This window comes from Calypte anna, chromosome 1 (genome assembly GCF_003957555.1).
Source record: "Calypte anna isolate BGI_N300 chromosome 1, bCalAnn1_v1.p, whole genome shotgun sequence".
NCBI classification, from domain to species: domain Eukaryota; kingdom Metazoa; phylum Chordata; class Aves; order Apodiformes; family Trochilidae; genus Calypte; species Calypte anna.
Window position 1 is genome coordinate 194,244,736 of NC_044244.1, and position 24,316 is coordinate 194,269,051.

The following is a 24,316-nucleotide window of genomic DNA, read 5'->3' on the forward strand; positions in this document are numbered from 1 at the left end:
CCAAATCATCCATAAAACATAAGCACAAGATCAAATCTTTCTTTCCACAGAATTGAAAGTTCAACTCTTCTTCAAGACACTTACATCTACTTAAAAAAAAAAAAAAAAAAAAAAAGAACCTCTGTACAGCACAACTCCTGCAGCCCTTTTAGGCAAGAGTAGCATCACCTTACATCTAGGATCCCAAACTTGGAGCTGAGGACTCCACTGCCAGAGTCCTTGGCCAGAGGCATGTGTGACACTATGGGCCATAATATTGTATATACCATAGCATGTACTTTGCCAATATGCCATTTACAGATATTACTGTTCCTACTAACAGTTATTTTAATGTAGTAAATACTATAACTGGTATGACATGGGTAGGAACATAGTATCCTGATGCTAAGCTGGACTTCTCTAAAGCCTTCAGTGGGGACTCCCATAACTTTCCTACCTCTAAATTGGAAAGAGATGGGTCTGATGGATGATGAAGCACTAGATGGGTAAGGAGTTGGCTAGATGGTCATATCAAAAGAGTTACAGTCAATGGCCCAGTGTTCAGGTGGAAATCAGTAGCAAGAGGTGTCCTTTGGGGGTCCCATCTGGAACCATTACTATTTAATATCTTCACTAATGACACAGGGAGTGAAATCAAGTGGTCCCTCAGCAGATTCACAGAAGACACCAAGGTGAGTTGATACTCCAAAGAGAAAGGATGCCAGCCAGAGAGACCTAGGAGTGAACCCGTGTGAATTTCATGAGGTTCAACAAAGCCAAATGCAAGGTCCTGCACCTGGGCCAGGGCAATCCCCAGTATCACTACAAACTGGGGGATGAACAGATCAAGAGCAGCCCTGTGGAGAAGGACTTGGGGTACTGGGAGATGAAAAGCTGGACATGGGTCAGCAATGTGCAGAGTCAGCAACTGTGTCCTGGGCTGCATCAAAAGCAGCATGGACAGAAGGTTAAGGGAGGTGATTCTGCCCCTCCACTCCACTCTGGTGAGACACACCCCCCCTGTGCTGTGTCCAATTCTGGAGCCTCCAACACAAGAAGAACATGGAGCTATTGGAGTGGGTCCAGAAGAAGTCACAAAAGTGGTCAAAGAGCTGGAGCAGCTCTGCTCTGGAGACACTGAGAAAGTTGGGGTTGTTCAGCCTGGAGCAGAGAAGCTCTGTGGAGACATCATATCAGTATACATACTGATATATACCTTACAGTATATATAGGGGGCTTATAAGGAAAAAAAGAGACCTTTTATCAAGGCCTGGAGGGTCAGGACAAGGGGCAACAGTTTTAAATTGGAAGAGGGGAAATTTAGATTCAGTGTAAGGAAGAAAAATTTTTATGATGAATGCAGTGAGACCCTGGCCCATGTTGTCCAGAGAAGCTGTGGCTGCCCCATGCCTGGAAGTGTTGAAACCCAGGTTGAATGGGGCTTGGAGCAACCTGGGCTGTGGGAGGTGACCCTGCCCATGGCAGAGGGGTTGGAACTGGATGATTTTTAAGGTTCCTTCCAACCCAAACCAATCTGTGGTTCTAGGATTCTATAATATTTACAGTGCACTACTAATACTCATCATACATTATAGTATATTGCTAGGAGTATAGTGTAGTTGTAATAATATGATATATTGATGCTATTCATAGCAGTAAAATCAATAGTATTAATAAAGTATATTAAGACACACTTCAGTGCATGTCAAATATTTTATTACTCATATCTTACATGTACTTATCTGGTGATTCTATATGTGTGCACACTTTACATCCATAGTTACATATTTATACTCTGTACATATATATAATAAGTATTTGGGGGAAGGGACAGGAGCAACTGTAGACAATGCTGTGAATACTCTGCTCACCCCAAAAAGTCTTGGGGAGAAACCAAGACATATTCAGGGAAGCATGTAGCTTTCATGCAGCCTCTCCACTTTCCATACTACATTGATTATCTGCCTTGATTATTTAGATTAGAGCCTCATCAAGGCAGACACACTCTTCTGCAAAAGCATCCTCAAGCTCATTGCCCAGAAAATGCCTCCAGGTGAGAGTCCACATAGCAGGGATGTGGCACAACAGCAAGATGAAAGCTTATGGAAACTGCTTATGGACAGGAGATTAATGAAGGCCCATTAATAATATCAGGAAACACTGCACTTTTTGGATAACATCAGCTTCAAGTCCATATTTTTTGCCTCTTAACACCTCTCAGGTTTAGGGGACTTAAATTCAACAAACCCACTCTGTTGCTCATCTACAAAAGTGCACTAAAATTGTTGTGATCTGCATTTGGAGGACACCCAGCTCCAGGCTGGGGGTCTGCACTCCACCTCTGCCTGCTCCCCTCTTCCAAGCCACCACTCTGCAGGGTTGTCCTGCATCTCTTATTTTAGATGTTCATCTCCCATCAGCTTCCCAAACCTTTGTTAACCCATATATCCCGATAGCTATGAGTATTCACAGAAAGGTAGAATGGTTTGGGTTGGAAAAGACCATAAATATAATTTATTTCCAATCCCCCTGCATGGGCAGGGACATCTCCCAGCAGACCAGGTTGCTCTAAGCCCCATCCAACCTGGGCTGAGACACTGCCAAGGATGGGGCAGCCACAGCTTCTCTGGGCACCCTGGGCCAGGGTCTCATCACCCTCACAGGGAAGAATTTCTCAGGTCTAATCTAAATCTCCTCTCTTCCAGTTCAAAACCATTATCCCTCGTCCTATCACTCCATGCCCTTGTCAGAAATTCATCTCCAGTTTTCTTGTTTCTTGTACCCCTCAGGCACTGGAAGGTGCTCTAATGCTCCCCTGGAGCCTTCTCCAGTCTGAACAACCCCAACTCTCTCATCTGTCTCCATAGCAGAGGTGCTCCAGCCCTCTGATTGCAATAAGACACTAAGTCTTTATGTTGAATTAATTTCCTTTATTTATATATAGGAAAGGCAACAAAAGAATATGATAGCATACACTAGAGATTTCATCCCAGGTGTCCTCTCTAGCAAACTTCCTGCCCATATTATCTGTAGCAATGTCTGTGTTTGCCTTTTCCACCATGCCAACACAATATTCCCACCCTCCATACTCCATGGTCAGGATTAGGTCCTGCACCCAGAGCTTAAGGCACAAGTCTTGAGCTACAGAAATCTCTGATACAGCTGCAAAAGAGGAGCAGGCATGGACAGTGGCTGAAGAGGGACATGGGAGGGAGCTGTGGTCCTGTAGAGAAGCTTCCCAGGGCTTGGGTTGGCCTCCTGCCACCGAAATCAGTCCCTGTCCCATTCTTGATTTATATAATACATTGGTTTACATAATACCTATTTATATTGGGTTGCTGTAATATACCTGGTGGGGCTACTCTGCTTCTAAATCAGCACTCTAAAAAATAGCTACTGGGTTTAGGGGGAGCTCTTGTCATTTACTGCTCAGTTTAAGGTATCTCAAAGGAAAGGCCAAGTGTTGAAGGGCATATCCAGCCCAGAGAGACATGAGATGACAGCAGCAGAAAGATGCTAACCAGGTCCTAAAGACACCTCTGGAAAAACAGCTGAGTGTCTGGGCCTGCCATGTACACTCACAGCATCCAGAGGTCACCAGGGAAACAGCAGGGCTTCTCTGGAGCTCAAAATCCCCAGACTGGGCCAGGATAAAGGGTTTTGTGCCCCTCAGTCACTTTTGAAGGCTTTTCAAGACTGCATAAAACCCCTCTGGTCAACCTGCCACTGCTTGCTGTGACCAAGCTTACTGTCTCACCAGACCAGCATTGCCACGTTGCCTACTTGACATTTTTCAGCCTAATCAGTCTTTTTTCTACCTTTAGAGATGTGTCAAGGTGGGTTTTCAAAACATTAAAATACAAAAAAAAAAAAAACCAACCAGCAAGCAGACATCCTCCCAAAACCAACTCAAGCCCACGGGAAAGGCTACAGACAGGATGTGCATGGGACATCTCCATTCATGGGCCTCTGCTGGGTCTGTATGTCTGTCTGTCTGTCTTCAACCCTGTCCTTGTGCCCTTTCCAGGCTGGGGTTTGGCTCACAGCAAGCACGACACAGCTGTGCTGAAGCAAAAGGTCACTTCCCAGAGCTGTTGGCAGCTGCTCATCTCCATGTTAGCATAGTTACATTAAGGCATGAAGAACAAGTGCATAGGAAGCAGTGGGACACCTGAAAATCAGCCCCTGCATCCTTTTCCATTGAAATGTTCCCCAAATCCTCCTCTGGGATGCTCAATGTCATCAGGGTGAGCAAGAAGAACCTCTGGCTTCAGGTTGGCCCCAGGGCTTCTCTCCTTTGGTTTAACTCATCATCTAGAAGACAAGTCCATGAAAGGAGCCAGATCCACCACCACCTGCTGCTGGGCTGCAGCCCCCTGAGGAGCCATCATCATCCTTGTCCCTGTCAAAGTCTCTCCACCACAGTGGGGATTTTGGCAAGGTGGAGATGTAGGCAGCTCTGTTCCTTGCTTCTTTTTCCTGCTCCTGCAAGAAAAAAAGGGGGAGAAATCACATAAGGATATCTGCAGCCAAATAACCTGGGTCAGGGGGATGCTCCCACCTTCTCCAAGGAGCCAAGAGCCTGTTTGGTTGGCTCTGGGAGCTTCATCCAGATTAAACCAGGGTGAGAAAGTCTTGTGCTCATCTCTAGAGCTTGGTAGGAGGGATGTAGCAAAGAATTGCATCTCCCCAGCTACCACAAAACAGCCTTTCCATGTCACCTCTGGGAGTGGAGGGACCTCTCAAATTCTCTTAGATGTCCTTATGGGACACTGTTGTTTGGAAAGTGTTCAGCTCCACCAGCTGAATGAAAAGGGCTCTACCTTGCATTCCCAGATCACCCACCTTCCCCAGCCACTTGGGAGAAGGTTTCAGGCAAAGCTTCCTGGGGTGGGCAACCACAAGTCAACCCTGAGCACAGCCATGAGGTTGCATCAACCTCAAGCCCCAATTTTATCAGGAAACTTCAATACATTTGTACCTGAATCCCCTTCAGGGATGAGGCAGGGTTGCCCAGGGAGATAGTTGAGGCCTCATCCCTGGAGATATTCAAGGTGAGGCTTGATGAGGCTCTGAGTAACCTTATCTAGTGAGGTTGGAATGGATGACCTTTAGAAGATCCTTTCAACCCAAATTATTTTATGATTCTATGATCAGCATATGTGGATTTATCCAGAGGACACCACCCCACCGCTGCTCGCATGGGTGGGAACCACCAAATCATCAAATGACAGAATGGTTTGGGTTGAAAAGAACCTTCCAGATCTTCTAGTCCCAACCCCCTGCATGGTCAGAGACACCTCCCACAAGGCCAGGTTGCTCAAAGCCTCATAATTTTTTTTTTTTTTTTTTTTTTTGTCATTCCCCATACCATGAGCTGGGCAGCCACAGGATCGCACTCAGAGGGAGTTACCTGCAAATAGAGGATGTTATCTTTGGAAATGGCTTCCATCAAATCCTTGTGGAGAGAGGGTTCACCATGCAGGCAGCTGGCCTCAGGCAGAGCCTCATGCAGCAGGCAGCTCTGCCTTCCTGGCCGCTGCCTGTAGAAGAGGACATAGGCAGTGTCCTTGGGGAAGAACGAGGTGACGTTGCTGACAGATTCGAAGGAAGAGAAGGAAACTCTGGTGTCGTTGAAGAGGTACCACTGGATCTCAAAGTCCAACTGCTTGTCAGAGGAGAGTTTTGGTGGCCCAGTGCAGGGCTGCCCATAGGAGGCAGTGTCAGTGCACTCCCTGGAGTAGCAGTAGTAGTGGCCACTCTCGGAGGAGATGCCCGAGTGCACCACCACACTGCAGAGGTCATACATGACAGACACAAAGCCACTTCCTGGGGCAGCCCTCTCCTTCCTACGCCAGCAAACCTCCTCAGTTTCCTCTGGGGTGACAAGGACAGGGAGCTTGAGAACCACAGGGATGGAGACATTGTCCAAGATCTTCTTCCTCTTCATAGTCCGTGGGTCAAAGGAGAAGCGCAGCAGCGTGAGGATGAGATAGTGTGGACCCTCTGTCAGCTCTGCCACCTTCTCGGCATCCTGTAAGGATGCACACTTCTCACAGTGGTATTTATTCTCTGCTGTCAGTCTCTCTGGGGATAGGAAATAGTTGATCAAGTCTGGGACGGACCTGGAGTCCTTGGGAGCACCTCCCTGCTCCCCAAAAGCTGAGAGAGGGTCTTTGGCTGCATCCACACCAACAGCATTGCCACTCAAGGGATTTGCTGCTTCACCTGCCTCCTGGAAACCCAATGTTTCCACTGGCATCGATGGGGCTGTAGGGTCTCTGGTCTGTGGGGCTTTCCTCTTGACCCAGGGAGACCCTGTGAGCTGGTTTGAGTTGTTAGGAGGGTCAATTAATTGTGGGCCAATTTCTTCCACTGGTAGGACAGATGTGCTCCCACGCACGTGCCTGTCAGGTGGAGGAAAGGCCAAGGACAGGTCTGTAAAGGCTTCTTCTCGGGAGGAGACGTTCAGACACTTCAAGCAGCGGATCTTTGTCATCATTTTACCTCCAAACATCTTCTCAATCAACGTCTTGTTTAAGTAATGATGCTCCACTGCCTGAGGCATCAAGCTGGATTCCTTGAGCTTCTGGTAAATCCTTTTTCCGGTTTTTTCTTCTTCATGTAATCTTTGATAGAGGAAAAAATATCTGTGTTATGCGCCAGCACAACACCAAGAGGTGGATGCTAAAGTAGGGTTTCTGTGCTTCACTTCAAGGGGTAATCTTTGTTAACCTGCCCAGGCCCAGGGGTCTGATGCTGCAGGAGAAAGGTGGGGAGGAGTTGGGCAGGATTTGGGTCTCCATGTGCCATTGATCCCTCACTTCTAGAGGGTTGCTGGGACACCAGAGATGAAGGATTTTTAGGTAAGAGAGTCAAAAATCAACAACTTAGAGGAGGCTGAGTGGCTTGTCAGGCAAACCTCTAAACTTGGGACAATTTCCTTTGCCTTCAGAGAAAAAGACAGGAATTTTCAAGCTGAAATTACTTCTAACCTTACCCCTAAGCCAGCCCAAACAGAGTTTCATCAAGGAGCCCCAGACCAATCTCACCATTTTTCACCCAGAGCCTTCACTGTCCCCAGTTTCTCCTTTTCCCAGCCACTTGCCCTGTTTGCATGTGGGTCAGTGTCCAACATTACGTTGGGTCTGGGGATGCTGTTGTCACCAGGCTCCAAAATCACAGCTCTTGTCACATACCGGTCCAGCAGGTACTTGAGATACTCTGAGCAGTCCTGTTGAGCACCAGGGGTAAACCAGGGTGGCCAGGAGGCAGAGAGGAAACTCTCAGGTGAGATGGCAGGTCTCTGGCAGCAACACAGAAGAAAAAGTGCTTTTAACCCAGGGGATCTGGTTCTTATTTCACCCTGGGAGATGGAAGAGGCTTTCTGGATGCTTCACTAGGAGTAAGGTGCATTTGTGTGCCTGATGAGGTCCCCCTTTTTTTTTTTTTCTCTGCCAGGGCTAATCCCAGTGCACAGAAAGAATTTCTTGGATTGCTGCAAGCTGGGACTGTAAGGCTGAATTTCAGCCAGTATTTTACTCTGGCTTCTATAAAATAAACAATATAAAATATATTTAAAATTAGGTTAGATATTAGAAAAAAATTATTTCCTCTGAGGGTGATGAGACAGTGGCCCAGATTGCCCAGAGAAGCCCTGGCTGCCTCATTTCTGGAAGTGTTCAAGGCCAGGCTGGAGCAACCTGGGCTGGTGGGAGGTGTCCCTGCCCATGGCAGGGGGTTGGAACTGGATGATCTTTCAGGTCCCTTCCAACCCAAACCATTCTGTGATTCTACAAAGATATCCACATGCTTCTTTCTCCCTTGAGTTTTAAAATGTTTTATTGGTCTGACCCAGAGACTTCTACTTAATTCAGACTAAATTCAATTTGACACTCCATTTAATTTGACCAGGATCTCTCTCACCAAATCCTTTCATTAAAAAAAAAAATGCAAAACATTCACTAAAGTTCTACACATCCTTCTGATCACTGCAGGCAGGTAATCTGCATTACTGGGTAATGTAATCAGTAATGTTAGGAAGCTGCTGCCTAATTACCATGGAAAGAGACCCATCCTTGGCAAAGGAGTGACTTTAAGAAGTAGTCTGAGGAAGAAAAATAACTAGAAGGCTATTAGGAAATTACCAGGAAACTACAACCAAATATGCTTATCTATTTTCTCATCTCAGATCACAGACACCCTAAACTGCCATCAAAACTACATTCTTCAATGACCAGATATTAAATTTAACAGGTTGTCTATATTTTTCCCCCAAAAGTCATCCGTAGTGACATAATACCACAATGCACCAAACCAGCCCTGTCAGTTGAGACTTGGAAAACAGAGAAGCACAGATCACTGGTTTCCCAGCAAGAGAAAATTCAATGTAGTTTCAAACTCCTGTCTTTCTATGGACAGAAGGATATATCTTGAGAGGAGATAGACATGACTTAGCTGTGTCTCCAGCAGTCACTCATATTAAATTTCATGTTTGTCAAGAAAGCACTCATAAATAATTTAAGGATTCTATTTCTGCTTTACTTTCCCTCACACGCAGAGGATTCGAAGCATCTGGAATAAAAGAGGGATTTTTTATAATTATTATTCTTTTAACAAAACCACGTTCAAGGCTGAATCATTGGTTGATTTGTTGTGAAGCAAGGGGAAAATTGAGCTACTCCAGTCTTCCTCCTGGGTGCAGAGCAAGAAACAAAACCCTCTGCTTTACACCAACAGGCTTTCCAGCTGGCCACACATTTCAAGTGTTACCAAACTGACTTCACTCTCCAACCCATTCGTTATTACATCAGTCCAACCACAGGCTGAGGACTGGTGTGAACACAGCTCACTTCCAGGGCTGATAGGAGCTCACCTCCTCCCCCCAGAAAAAATTTTACCCTTTTGTATAAACAAAATTCGTCCCGTTCTAAAGACCCACCAAGATCCACAGCTCCTTATCAGCACGTTGGAGCCAGCAGGAAGCAACTTGGAGACGAGCCTTTCCGCAGCCGACAGTCCAAACAAATAACTAGAACATGAAATAATTACCTGACTGTGCTCCAAAAACGCAAAGAGCCACTGGAGCTTGGTCATCAGGGGCTGGGAGTTGCCCTCAGTTAAATTCAAAACCGAGTGCCGAAAGCTGGAAAAGAAAAAAAAAAAAAACCCAGAGATGCAAAAACATGAGGTGGAAAAGCAGAGAGGGACGTGAGATGCTGGGGAGATGAGCAACCCCCTGGAATGGCCCTGAGTGGGGAGCAAGGGAGCAAAAACTCACTCTGAAGCCATGAAAAGAGACTGTAGGATGCTGTTCATGTAGCAGGTGTTTCCCAAGTTAATTAACCCGATCTTTCCCGTCTCCGATTTGGATGCCAGGCGTGGGTAGAAGCAGGCCAGCTCGTTCTTCTGGGAAGTCCAAGCATTTTGTCCCAAGAGATGTTTAATCCGGTCTTCATTTGGAACAGGAAGAGACTTGGAAAGAGAGATTTGTGTTAGGAATTGTTATCTTTTCTCGCGAGGAATCACCAAAAGGCAACAGCAAAACTCCTCTGCTAGTGGGATTCACACAATTCATTTCCTCTGCATTCAAGGAGGTGTTTAGCTGCTAGCATGAGTCCTCTAGAAGCACTCAAGATTAGCTATAGCATGATCAGAACTTCTGCAGTCTCACCATAACAGAGGTATCTTCCCTCAAAGTGCCTACCTGGGGCTCAAACTCCAGATTTCAAACCCTTTCTTCTACCCCAGTTTGAGGTGCTGAGGTTAGGACATCCCTACCAGTAGGACACTCCCTCTGCACCAGGCTGCAAGCTAAGATGCAGAAAAAATAACTAGAAAAAAAAGGGCTATGAGGTGCATGTCTTACTTTAACTGCTTCTAGGACTGGTTCATAGAGATCTGGAAATCCTGAGAAGCGGAAGAACATGCAGTGGATGAGCTCAGCCAACTGCTCCAGGGAGCTGCTGGCAGAGTTGGAGTCTTCCTTCTTCAGAGAAGCCACCAGCCTGGGGATGTGAGGGAGCAGCTGGAAAAAAAGAAAATGCCCAGCATCAAAACTGGCTCCAAATTACTCACAGGACTTTAAACACAAATGAAGAGGAAGTAAATTCACCCCCCAGGTAGACAGGACTGTCAGCAGGAGTTGACTTCATCCCAGGAACTCAGCAGCATCTCTTCTGTTGACTTCAGTACTGCAAATGTTACAGACACCTGCAGGTTTGGGCTGCACTACCCATTCCCTGTGCACATCAATCTCTACTAAATCACAGTGGAAAGGAGCATTACCTGCTGACCCTCTGGTGAAGGGATTCAAACTTACAAGACAGATTAATTCACCTACAAGCAGCATTGTCTGGTCTCCTTTTAACATACATACATATATATATATATATATGTATACACACTGTACAAACTAAACTGGGATTGGGACGGTTGGATGGGTGGCAACAGGCACGTAAACAACACATTTGTTATTTTGCTTTCATCCAGAAAATTGAAAAATGCACCAGCAGATGCAAAGGCAAATGATGCCTTGCTCACGGGCACCCTCTGCTGACCCTGAAGGGAATGAATAAACTATTTTCAGCCCTGCAGATGTGCTCGAGTGACCCCAGGCACTGACGTGACCTTTTTCACATTTAAATTTTATGTTATTTTTACCCCAGAACAATCCTGGAGTAGTCTCAGGATCCCCAGTCAGGCCATTTCCTGGTCCTCCCTTCCTCCCTTCGTTTTCCTACCTTCCTTCTCTCTCTGTCTTTCCTTCTCCTCCAAACATTGGAGATTTTAACAGTTTCCTTTCCAACAGGAAAGTTTTGTCAGGGAAGTAAATGAATCCCTGTGCCGTTTTATACATCAATATTTTGCCAAGCTGGGATGGGGAACAATTCTCAAAACCCTTCCAAAGGGCCAGGGCAAAAACAAGAAGATAAGAAAGCAGGACAGGCTTGGGCTTTGTTTTTTAAAAGCAAGAGAGGAAATTTATGCTCCCTGAGCTGCAGATGGTAAGTTCAGGCCAAGAGCAACCAATGACTTTTGGAGTGTTTCAAAATTTGGACGCCCAACTGAAGACAATCTGTTGGAACAACCCTATTTTTAGATACCAAAGAGTTTCTCAAGAAACTCAGTGTCATTTAAAGTGTCTCCAGCTAAGGAATGAAAAAAAAACATCGGTTGAAATCTTTGGCTGGCTCTGCTGTTTTCCAGCTTTATCTGTTTACTCTGTGAACTTGAGGTGAAGAGCCAAATGTGGGGACTTTAATGAAAAAAAGTATAAAATCAAACAAAAAACAGGAGTAGTTCTCCATTAGTGCTTTTATCAGTTAACCACTGCAAGGAGGCCTTTGCCTTTATCATAGAATCATAGAATTGGCTGGGTTGGAAGGGACCTCAGAGATCATCAACTCCAACCCTTGAACCACCGTTGCGGTTGCTAGACCATGGCACTGAGTGCCACATCCAGTCTCTTTGGAAATATCTCCAGGGAAGGAGAATCCACCCCTTCCCTGGGCAGCCCATTCCAATGCCTGATCACCCTCTCCAGAAAGAAATTCTTTCTAATCTCCAACCTTAACCTCCCCTGGCACAACTTGAGACCATGGCCTCTTGTCTTGCTGAGAGTTGCCTGGGAAAAGAGACCAACCCCCCCCTGGCTCCAACCTCCTTTCAGGGAGTTGGAGAGAGTGATGAGGTCTCCCCTGAGCCTCCTCTTCTCCAGCCTCAACACCCCCAGCTCCCTCAGCCTCTCCTCACAGGATCTGTGCTCGAGTCCCTTCACCAGCCCAGTTGCCTCCTTTGGACCTGCTCCAGCACCTCAATCTCCTTCCTGAACTGGGGGGCCCAGAACTGGACACAGGACTCAAGGTGTGGCCTCACCAGGGCTGAGTATAGGGGCAGAAAGTCTTTAGTCTTGCTTTTGAATTACAGCACCACAGGGGCAAGGCCAGTGAGATGCAGAGCTGTGCCTTGGTGTCAGCAGCAAAATAAAATCTAAAATATCACCGCAGAAATAAAAAGAGGAGATTCAAATGCTGCTAAAAGCAGGTTTTGTTTTTAAATGCAGAGAATTCGTGAAGTGGAAATGTTCTGAGCCAGTCCTCATGTCTTATTGCACAGATGCTGTGCAATGCTTTGAAAGATGATCCAGGACTTGATGATCTCAGAGGTCCCTTCCAACCCAGCCAATTCTATGATTCTATGATCACTTCAAGAAATCTTCATGGGTGCCACATATTGGTGACTTATTGAAGTCACATGTGGGATGGGACCCACTGAGCCCAAGGGATGATCAGGCACCTGCTGGGAAACTGCAAGGATTATCTGAAAATATATTCCCTGTTCTCCACTGCCTGAGCACTCTGAGATGCTCTAAGTGTAAAGTTTTCATCTCACACAACCCAGAGCCAGAGTGGCAATATCTACTGCACCTCTTCTGAAAGATGGGAACAAATATGGGGCTGTATCTCCTAAATCAGACCCTGAAACTACATCCTAAGCCAGAACAGGTCAGGGTAGCCCTGCTGATCTTCCTGCCCTGGGCCATCCCTCCACATCCTGTCCTTCTCCAGGCAAATTCAATAGTGCAGTTTTGTGATTGACTTTACAAGACAAAGCTGAGCAATATTGACCATTTTCTGCTAGGGGAGGTTTCACCTGGGCTCCTTTTGCAAGGCAATTCAGCCCATGTGGCTCAGCACAAAAGGGAAAACCAAGAGGTCTAAGAGGAAAAGAGAAGAACCTCCTCTCCCACCTGCAGGCCTGGCTTACACTGGGTTCAAGTGACTGCAAGAGAACTACAGCCACTGCTGGTGAAACCCTGAGTGGGGCTCGACAGGACACTCAAGATATTTCCATTGAATTTATGGCTGGTGGGCTTTGAAGTTGAGAGAGGACCATGAGGATGCACGTGCCCACAGGGACCACTCCAGCTGGTGGAGTACAACAGGAGAAAAATGAAGCATAAACACAGTGCATGCGTTTCAAATGCAGAAGGGCCAAGGCCCAACCAGCTTTATACTGATTTATCACTGAAGATGAGCCATCCAGCTGGTAAACCTCAAGAGAAAGGGAAGAAACCACCAGAGAAGAAAGCAAAAGCTCGCTTCTCCTCCACACCTCCCTCTCTGACCCAGGGTGATGGTTTTATCTGCAGCAATCAACTTCTTTTAGTCTCAGGACTTGTGTCTGCATCTCAGCATCAGCTCTGAGGTGCCCAAAAAGCTGTCTGGGCTGTAGGAAGGGGTGAGAAGCTGCCAGGACAGTGTGCAAGCAGACAGACAGGGTTGGGTTTACATCACATGGTGAAATCAAACAGATGGGGGGAATATTCCCCAATATCTCAGCCCTTTAGAATTCCTCCCACCGTGTTGCCCCACCCAGGGCAATGTCCTCATCTGAGTGACAGAGGCAACCTTACCAAGTGAAAGGCTTCGTGGGAGTGCTGGAAGCTCAGAAGCATGTACTGTAGGACAGACAAAGCCCCTTCTCTCAAGATGGGGTACAGCAACTTGGAGAAGACCTGGTGGAGGAGGAAAAAAGCAAATGAGAAGGCAGGATGATAGCACAACATGCAGGAGAAGGGGAAAGAGAGGCACTGGGCATCCACGATGGCTGAGGGTCTGTCCTTGCTCCACGGAGTATGTTGAAGCAAGCAGCCTGCAGCCAGGTCTCCAGAGTCATCTCTATCCAGAACGTGGATGGAGGGCATCCTAAAAAATTGTGTGGGTTACCCTCATTCTTTTGAGGCTTGTGCAATGGCTGCTACAGCAAGGTGCAGAACTCTGTAACACCACTGCATCCATATCCCTCCTGATGGAGAAGGCTGTGCAGGAACACGGGGCTGGCAGATCTTCTAACATGAGCCTCTTCTAGTTTCTTGTGGTGTTTGGGAATTTATCACTAACCTTTCAGGCAAAGAGACAGGAAGCAAAGACCTTTTTCAAAGGCTGAGTAATGACTTTGTCAGGGTTCAGGCCCAACCAATACCAATCAGGACTCCCTTCACTCAACCCCATCACACAGTGTGGGGACCAGGAGGAGAAAGTCCACCCAAAGGTGGTTAAGTGAGGCAAGGACAGGGAGGTTTGCAGTCCACAATTGCACTAACAGGTAGAAAACCAGACAGGTTAAAGGTAAGAAGACATCCTAGATGCAAAGAAGACATCTCAGGTGCAAGGAGAAGTCTGCTGTTCACATCCATGTCTAAAAGAGCACACTGACCTTTTCAATTTTTGAAAGAGTAACTTCAATCAAGATGCTGAACTTTTTCACTGCAGCCAAACCCTTCAGCAGGGCAATGATCCACTTGTCTATGTTCTTTCCCAGGGGCCAGGACACCCAGTCGATCATCCTGAAATTAAATACAAACTCTTAAAGTGAATTTAAAGCACATATTCTAACAGTCAAGCTCTGGCTTGGGTTAAACCTCCTCCAGATTTATGTCTAGCCAGTGGGATGAACAATGCCTGAGGCATTTCACATGTTATTCAGAGAGCCTGAGGTGGAATCACCCCACTGGCATTGTCACCACACTGTGGTTCCTCAGAGGACCAGACCCAAGTCCACAGAAGTAAGTGGGGATTTTTTTCCATTGACTTCAGTTCAAGTTTTAACACTGGTGTGGTGCTCTACAACCACCTGTATGAGATGTTGATTGAAGCCTCTGCATTGTCACCATTAGCAAAGAAGTGATACTGGTTTGTTCTCCTCGTTGTTACTGGTATGGAAAAAACCCCTCAGATTCAGATCTTTTAACTCTCTGTGTGGGAAATGTTGATTTCCAGAAACATATTTAAAAATAAATACTGGCAGCCCTAATAGAAGCCAGACATTCCTAAATGTCCCAGCTAGCAAATTTCATCCATAGCCATCACCAACCAACATGCTGTCGTGTTTCTGCAAGTCAGAAATATTTCCAAGAAATCACTCACTAAAAAAAAAAAACAAAACCAAAACCACTCAGACTAAGTGATGACAGATTGTTTCTGTTTAAATTTAATGTTGAACAAAACTGGGAAGTAATTAAGGCTTGGGATCTCCAAGGGTCAAACCTTGCTAACTATGTCAGCACCTTTGATTTGAACATATCCCAGACTTCCAGTGTCCCACCTGGGTCCAGGTGTCTTACCCAGTCAGTCCCTTCTGCTTCTCAGCCTGTATCTTGTGCAAAATACAGATACACAGACAATTGGCCATCACAAGGCAAAGAGCAGAACTAAGTAAAGTCCAAGGAACTGGAAAAATAAAATTGTGAGAGAGTGAAGAGCAGAATACATTGAGAATATAAAAATGAAGCCAAGTTAGATAATTAAGCAAATACCAGAAAAGATTCTCCAGGCATTTGCATTAGAGAATAAGCCATGGAATCACTGTAAACAGAGGATTTGATGGTGAGTAAAGATATGATATGGCCTCTAGATGTGACTTCCAAACTAAACACATCCTCTGCCTCCATTTTCAGCAAAAGGAAGGAATTGATCAGGGACAAAGAGGAGGCAGATAAAAGATTTGCAAGCAAGAGCAATGTGAGCTGAAAGAGAAATATGAAGAGCTCATGAACTACAAACAAGAGGAGTTGGTGACTTCCATTATGTAAAATTCAACTCTGTTGAGTTTTAATTACTCCATTGACTTTGACATGGAGTAGTTTGACATGGTGCCTTCTGTGGAAAATATAGGAAGGCAGTTCCTGTAATGAAGCCAGGCAATGGGAGGCAACTTGGAAGAAGGGACAGCCTGCCACAGGGGATTACCATAGGTGCCAAAGTCAGATTTGTAAGGATATACACAGTTTGCAGCCAAAGGACTGAAATGGATCATATCTGACTGGCTAGATGAAAGCAACATTCTTCAGGATCAGATGATATTAACACAAACATCCTGAACATGGCTGTGAAATCTGTGGTGATGCAAAGCTTGGAGGCATCATCAACATAAGAGAAAGATCAAGGGAAGACTGTCATGACTAGAAATTAAGAACAGGGAGGGAATGGATTGATACAAAACTCATGCAAGACACAAAGAAGTGATGCTGTGTGACAGTAACTTGTCTGTTTCAAGACAACCAGCCAGACATGAGATGACCCTGAGAACCCAGGGTAGCAGTAGCCATGGAAAAGACCAGCACCAGGCTGTGGTGCAGAAGAAAAGGTATTTTCTATGGCAAAACAATGACCTCTCAAGCTGTTGTCTAAGGCCATGATGATCAATTTGGAACAGAGCACAGACTTCCCCATCCATGTCCAATGAACTGAAGTGGGAGCAGGTGTTGAAAAATTCTGTTAAGCTGGTCAGGGAAATGAAGAACATTTCCTGCCAGAAAAGCTTAAAATAACCTGGCTTGTTTAGCACAGCCACAGGAAAGCAGAGATGGGGAAGCACTGCTCTGCCCACATACATTGAAGGAATAAACACCAGGGAGGGAAAAGAGCTATTTATGTTCTTTATGTTGGCATAAGATCAAAATAACTATTAGCTGCCCAGAACTGCATACAGGCTGGCTATTAGAAGAGAGACTTGAACCACTAAAGCAACCCAGTGGTGGAATAGCTATGAAAGAAGAGCAGTGGGAGGAAAAGCTTTTCCTGCTTCTAGGAAAGTGGCTGAGCATCATTGAAGGGGTCTCTAATGTCAACACTTGGAAAGCAGGGACATGGATCCAGAGATTCAAAGGTTCTTCTTCACCCTATCTCCTTTTACACAGGTGTAAAGTAACCTTGCCTGCTTGAAGTTTTTTTTTACCAGGACAAGTGGCTGTCACAGTCCCACCTGCTGCCTGCCTGCCTCTTCTACAGTAGGAAGAAATTACATCTTAAATTCATGTTGCATTTTTCCACATTGCAAGATCCACAAATGGTTTAGAAGCCCAGGACAGAGTTTTCCAAAGGAGCCATTCATTTGGTATGCTGAACTGCAGATCCAAGAGGTAGGAAGCAGCCTGGGTCACTGTGGGGCAGCAGGTACCTTCCTCATCTGGACTTGGACTAATTGGAACAGACACATCCCCAGAAGAAATAAAAATAAAATAAAAAAGTTAGGGAGTGCTTTTGAAGGCATAGATGCACAGTAAACTCTCTAAAAGAACTTGTGGTGTATGCTTGTACCAGCAGGTGCCAGGCTTGCTTTTTTTTTAACCATTTGTTCTTTGAACTCTCGATCCAAAGCTCCTCCCTATGTCCAGTTTACTACCTTGCTACTACCTCTCAAAGCCAACCTTTGGAGGAAGAGTTTTCTGTGTGTGACCAGTTTGTGAGGGATCCTAAGCTAAAAGTTCCTTTCCATGTGCCCATTTTCCTTTGATTTTCCAGGCATGGCACAGAGGCTCCATGTGGCACTCGCCTGCTGGAAACACAGAGCCAAACCTCCTGCATTTCTCCTAAGTGATCTTCATTACATTCTGCAGGCTCTGCTTAACACTGGGCTAATTCTGAGTAATCATTTACTCACCCTTCTGCGTGACAAAGAATGTTTTAAGGAATGATGCAATTGGTTTTGCAACCTCTATATTTAGACATCGTCTCTCTCGCAGGATTTATTGCCTGGAGCTGGCAGCACAGGTTCCCAGAAGGAGAAAAAGATGGAGAAGAGGGTTAAGAGCTGAATTGATAACCTAATCTTTTGTCTTGGATTGCTCTGGACTCTGAAAAAAACAAGACCTTCTCCAGCAAGTCAAAAGGAAGCAACACCTTTCTGTCTACATGAAGTTCCCATCAGGAATAACATGTGCTTCTGCCATGTCACCTTATTGGGGCAGGGGGGGACACAAATCCTGTAATAATAATAAGAAAAAAATGTTTCCAGTATGACCAAGTCACAGCAGCTTCCTGAGGTTAAGTGCATGTGCTACTGCGTGTGAACATCATCAATTCAAATGGAAACCTGTAAGGCAAGTGTGGGTTGAAGAGACTCCTAAGCAAGGCACTGAAGAAGAGAAAAGAGAAGAGAAGGAGAAGGAGAAGGAGAAGGAGAAGGAGAAGGAGAAGGAGAAGGAGAAGGAGAAGGAGAAGGAGAAGGAGAAGGAGAAGGAGAAGGAGAAGGAGAAGGAGAAGGAGAAGGAGAAGGAGAAGGAGAAGGAGAAGGAGAAGGAGAAGGAGAAGGAGAAGGAGAAGGAGAAGGAGAAGGAGAAGGAGAAGGAGAAGGAGAAGGAGAAGGAGAAGGAGAAGGAGAAGGAGAAGAGAAGAGAAGAGAAGAGAAGAGAAGAGAAGAGAAGAGAAGAGAAGAGAAGAAGAGAATGGGCTGGGTTGGGTTGGGTTGGGTTGGAAGGAGCCTTTAAAGCTCATCCAGTCCAACCTCCCTGCAGTTAGCGGGGACATCTTCAACTACATCAGGTTGCTCAAAGCCCTGTACAACCTGACCTGGAGTGTTTCCAGGGATGGGGCATCCACAGTTTCTCTGGACAACCTGTACCAGTGTCTCACCACAATCATCACAAAAAAATTCTCCCTTAGTGAAATTTTTTTTCCTTAGGGGGAAGGTGAGTAGAGGAGCTGTAGGACTACACTGGCTGTGCAAAGACCAGGCCTAGCATGTTAGATAGTATTTCACCCACTGTTCTTCAACACTCCATGACATCTTCATTGACTTTGCCTGCAGTGATAAACATGGTACAAGACCAAGATCCAGACCAGCAGTACCACATTCATCTGACAGAGATAAAGGTGAGATCATTGAAACAGCTGGGTATATCTCCCTCTCCAAGATTTTTAGCTGTGACTAGTTATTTAGAACAATGTCCTTCTGAAGGGAAAATAGGGATCAACATAAAAATCTGTAAAGATTTTTGTAAAGAAAAGGAACTCAAGAACTTCTAGAAAAAAACCCAAAACTCTTCAAGATATGTTAGGCATGCTGTAATGCTATCTATTTCTAAGAAAAAAGAAATCAATACTAATACTACTAATTACACTAAGACTAATCCTGTCTTCATTCTAGTTGTCTAGGTCCTCAGGGCTGGAAAAAAGGATCCAGAAATTCCCTTTTTTCTCCCACCCTCTATTCCTCACTAGACATCACCAGCCCAACTGGTTGGAAGAAAACCACACAAAGGAACAGAGTGCAGCCTTGGGGACAATTTTTCTGTGAATTGAGAAAATGATTCTATAATCACAGAATGGCTTAGGTGGGAAGGGACCTTAGAGATCATCTACTCCAACCTCCATGCCATGGGCAGGGATGTCTCTCATCCAGACAAAGTTGCCCAAGGCCTCATCCAACCTGGCTTTGAACACCTCCAGGCATCCACAACTTCTCTGGGCAATCTGTTCCAGAGTCTCACCACACTCATACTGAAGAACTTTTTCCTAATATCCAGTCTAAACTGAAGGAGTCTTCTCCTTCAGTTTAAAACCATTTCCCCTGGTTCTGTCACTGGACACTCTTATGAAAAGTCCCTCTCCAGCCTTCCTGTGGGTTCCCTTCAGGTACTGGCAGGCAGCTCCAAAGTATGAATGATGTTCACTAAAGCAGCTTCTCCTACCTGCCAATGGCTGTCATCATTTGCACATCAGTGATGCTGTCATCATTGGTTAGGTTTCTGATGACCCCATCCATGAGCTCCAAAGGGACAAACTGGACCACGCTGGCCAAGGCATTGGATGGCACCTCCTGCTCCTCTGCAAGACATGAAACATAGATGGATGCCAGCCATGAGGATGTTATCCACCAGGAAAACCAGGCACATGAGGTCATGTCTCAGCTCTAAAAGCCAAAGCATTTCAGCCCACAGAAATGGAGCACTCAGTCAGCTGGTGTGAATGAGCAATGTGGAGTCCTGCACTTAGCTGTGCTGGGAGGAGAATTCCCCAAATCCCAGTGCAGCACAGAATGAGGTTGGGTCATAGCAGATGGGCTCTTGCATGAAGTCACACACCTCCAAAGGGTGGAAGAGATCACAGGCACGAGAACATTTTTGGGTCACGGATTTCTTTCCTATGCTCTCATCATACTAAACACTGCAAATAGCTGCAATGGGATATAACTGCAGGGTTTGCCTTCCTGGAGCACGTTCCAAAGGATGAGTTTTTCATACAGAGGACACTGGAAAAAAAAAAGCATCACCCTACAGACTTAGGAATAGCTGGAGCAGGAGCTCACCTGCTAACAAGATTCCAGCCTTTCATGGCACTGATCCCTCCAAGAGATCTTGTGACACCCTCTGCAATAGCCTAAAATCCCCAGAGGTTGGATAAATACCTTCTGTCCCAGCTTAACATATGACCAATCTCCAAGATACTCCAAGAAATGACTCCTTAGCTTTGTCCCTAGTGTCTGGGAAGGATCAACCTGTGTGGTCCCATCAAGGCAGCCACAGGAAATGACATTTCTAATAGTTCTCAAGTCCCAGCTGCAGGGAAGGTGCTTTCCATTAAGCCCAGCTGATGCTGATGCTGGATGCACACAAGCTTTGTTGCAAATATTTCAACCTGCTTAACACCTCCTGTGCCCAGATCCTGTGCAGCTTCAGGGGATATTCTTTCCCCACCTTCAAGCCCTGGGTAACTTTTAAGGGTGCTTCCTTCATAGAATCATGGAATGGTTTGGGTTGGAAGGGACCTTAAGGTCATCTAGTTCCAACCCCTCCACATGGGCAGGGAACCCTCCCACTAGGCCAGATAGATATAAATAAAAAAGGATAAATATTCTTTATTATAATTCAGCTGTCTGGCGTGGATGAGAACCATGCAAGTTGTAAAAATAATTAAAACTGACTTCATCCAAGCCAACAACTGCAAACCCTAAATTTTTTTTCCAGGGTTGCTTTTGTGGGTTTTTTTTTTCCTTTTTTTCTTTTTTTTTTTTTCTAATTACCTGTTGAAGAGATAATGGTGAACAGCTCCTTCAAAGAGGGCAGGATGGCTGAGGTCTGAGTCCTCCAGATCCTCTGCAGCAAGCCACTCACTTTGTTCACCTGCTCCAAAAACTCCATGATGTCTTCTTCCCCCTCGGACACACACTGGAACTGCCCAATGCACCGGATCAGCTGCTGGCAAAACAAGACCTGGTGCTTCCCAGTGGGAATGCACTGGGGGTGCTGGGTTAAGAGTTTGCTGATCTTTGCACATTGCTTGGGGCTCGGCCTCTCGCAGACTTTCCGGAGCACCTCGATCCTCAACAAACTGAAGATGCTGTTTGCTGATGGGCTTTCCAAGACAAACTGCAGTCCTAATTGGATGTAATCAAGCACATAATGGCTTCTCTTCCCCAGAGGTCCATAACCTTCCTGGAGAAGACTCAGCAGGAAGCGAACATTGAAGAATTCCTCGAACTCCTCCGGGTGGTAGTGGCCGTAGACCTCCAAAACTTCCTTCCCAATCTCTCTTTTATACTTGGTGTCCCCCATGAGGTAAAGCTTGGTTGACAGCTCCAGCATGGACCAGCATTGCTCACTGTCCATGGGCTGCTTTGCTGCCTCAATGACACGTCTGATGAGCCCTTGCTTCACATTGTTGGGATACGAGGACATCACCACAGCCTCCAGTATCTTATCCATCTCTGCTCCCAGCTGCTGAAAGAGAGGAAGAGAGCAGCAGATTAATTCTAGCAGGGTCTGATAAGCTGTTAAGCCCAGGTTTGCAAGGCAGGTTAAAGAAGCAGAGCTTGGGAGCTGCCTGGGACCACTACAAAGATGATAATTCTTGTGTCCTTTCCATGGTGGCATTCAGAGAAGTTACCAGCCTGGTGGTGTGTGACTGAGACTGAACCTCCAGAATGAATGAACACACAGCAATACAGAATTTCTTCAGACAAATGACACATTTCAGCATTTTTTTGGTCTTGAAAACAACCAACTACAACCTTACACTCAGTCCTAGGGAAGGGTGAGGTTCCTCTCCTCGATGTATTCAGCATCCTTCAGAATCCCATGTTTCACAAAATCCAGACCCAGGGGGATACATCTTGCCACAGACCCACAGAAGGGCTGAGAGGGGAATGAGGGGAGGCCAAGGTTCTTCCATTGGTGTCTGCTGGCTTCTCAGAGAGGCAAAGATGCTCCTGATGATTCTCATTCAGGGAAGGAGAGAAAAGCCCTGAGAAGCAGAGGTGGGATTGAAGGGCAGGGGTGAATGTTTGATGTTCCAGAAGCTCCAGCTGAGTGGTGCAGCCTTGGCTGCTCCCCAGGGACCTGCAGCATTTGTATGCAGGACCAAAGTGAGAGGGGAGAGAAACTGCAGAGTCAGGGAAAGTTTCCCATTTGTCACGGCCCAAATCCACCAGCAGGAAAATGTTAGAGAAGAGGATGTTTAAAAAAAACCCCAACATTCATAACCAGGTGTTGGGCACACTGCTGCACCAGAAACCTCATTGCAGGGATAAAATTAGACAGCCAGGATGTCCAAATCCTCCTGCAAAAGTACACGTTTGGAGAAAGTCCCTTCCTGGTTACAGCCTGAAAGGATCCGTGGAGGAAAGAGAGTCATAGAATCACAGACTGGTTTGGGTTGGAAGGGAACTTAAAGATCATCTGGTTCAAAAATCCCTGCTATGGGCAGGGACCCCTCCCACAGCCCAGGTTGCTCCAAGCCCCATTCAAGCTGGCCTTGAACACTTCCAGAAATGAGGCAGCCACAGCTTCTCAGGGCACCCTGGGCCAGTGTCTCATCACCCTCAGAGTGAAGAATTTGTCTTCTTAATATCTGATCTAATTCTTCCCTCTTTTGGTTTGAAACCCTTCCTCTTTGTCCTAACACGTCCTTGTAAAAATTCCCCCTCTTCTCCAGGCTGAACGCCCCCAACTTTCTCAGCCTGTCTCCAGAGCAGAGGTTCTCCAGCCCTCTGAGCAACTTCATGGCATCCTCTGGACTCCTTCCAACAGCTTCATACCTTTCCTATGTTGGGGATCCCAGAACAGGACCCAACACTACAAGGGGGGGTCTCACGACAGTGGAGTCGAGGGGCAGAATCCCCTCCCTTGACCTGGTGGCCACATTGCTTTTGATGCAGCCCAGGACACAGAATGAGGTTCTACAGTGTTCAACAGCTGTATTTTCACTATTACACTGTGGGTGGTGAAACACTGGCCCAGGTTGCCCAGAGAGCTGGTAGATGCCTCATCCCTGGAAACATTCCAGGTCAGACTGGCCAGGGCTCTGAGCATCCTGATCTGCTTGAAGATGTCCCTGCTCACTGCAGGGAGGTTGGACCAGATGAGCTTTAAAGGTCCCATCCAAATCAAACCATTCTCTGATTCTATGAGAATTCTGCCTGAATTTGGGGATAAATTTACAGCTCCTGTAAGGCCTTGGCTCATTCTCAGGCTGATCACAGAAGGAGACACAAGGATGGGTCACCCCAGCCCTGATGCCTTGGAATGTGACTCTTTTTGTCTGACATAGTGTGGTAAGGACAAGGCTAAAAAAGCCTCCCTCCACAGTCAATAGACACAAGTCCCAGTGCCTAAGGACTGTAGGTAGAGGCAAAACATCTTCCTCATGAGGAAACATCATCATGATGTCTCAGGTTGACATTAGATCTTCAAAGACACACAAGGAGAACCACCTGAGGTGACCTTGTAATAAAGGATCCTCACTGGCAAAGGACTTCAAGGTGGGACTTCAGGTAACACAGTCCCACCTACACCTCTCTACCTACCCTGGTGGTGACAGCAGGAGGGGACAAACAAGCCCATGTTTCTGCTGTGGATCAGGGGACACCAAGCTGCTCCCTGAGTTTGGGTCAGACAAAGTCAGGATGAGAGATGCCAGCCAGGGAGTCCCTCAGAAGGAGACATTTGTAATATGTTTTACCATCTCAGAACTGTATTAAAACAACATTCAAGTTGCTTTGTAAGATGTAATAATAAATATTACCATCAAAAAACTAGTGTTCTACTCTGAAAGTTCTACACTTAAAAAGAGCATTCTACACTAAAAGATCATTCACATGTGAAAACTTAGGAAATCAAGATGGTTAATTCAACCCCAGCACAGCTCCAGATGCTTTCAAACTGAATTTTTTTTTTTAAGGATCTCATATTAACTTTTTTTATTCCCCCCCAAGACCTGCCTCAGAGTGGATGAGGGATGGCAGTGAAGGGACTGTTGTCTGTAAGATTCCTGTCTCATCTGCTGAAAAAATTGGAAGTGTGTCATAAATAAACCAGGGAACTACAGTAGAGAGGAGGACACATTCATTTCTGGGATGCCAAAGGCTGCCTTGGAGATCTGGTCCTTGGTTCTCCTCTGTTTAACATTGAAATAAAGAGGTTCAATTTTCAGGGTCCTACAGTGAGTGCTTCTTGAAGTGGGGCAACTTTTCTGCCCTTCATCATCCTCACCAAGCAATAACAACTCATAGACAAGTTGGGAGGATGGACACAATCCTGCTTGTAAAATAGAAACAA

General features: G+C 45.9%; 1 protein-coding gene across 2 annotated transcripts; it reads right to left on the reverse strand.

The window, feature by feature from the left end:
* Nucleotides 1-4,293: 4,293 nt before the first annotated feature.
* Nucleotides 4,294-21,481, reverse strand: USP35 (ubiquitin specific peptidase 35). Of its 2 annotated transcripts, XM_030461743.1 has the most exons (11): nt 20,785-21,466; nt 19,454-19,589; nt 14,200-14,329; nt 13,397-13,498; nt 9,848-10,006; nt 9,260-9,453; nt 9,031-9,124; nt 7,179-7,285; nt 5,873-6,608; nt 5,393-5,821; nt 4,294-4,464 (listed from the first exon to the last, which is right to left on the reverse strand). In XM_030461743.1, exons 1-11 carry the CDS (start codon nt 21,464-21,466, stop codon nt 4,294-4,296), a joined length of 2,940 nt encoding a protein of 979 aa, XP_030317603.1. The 2 variants fall into 2 exon arrangements, with proteins under 2 accessions (XP_030317603.1, XP_008493430.2); XM_008495208.2 differs by having other exon boundaries at nt 5,393-6,608; nt 20,785-21,481.
* Nucleotides 21,482-24,316: the final 2,835 nt, after the last annotated feature.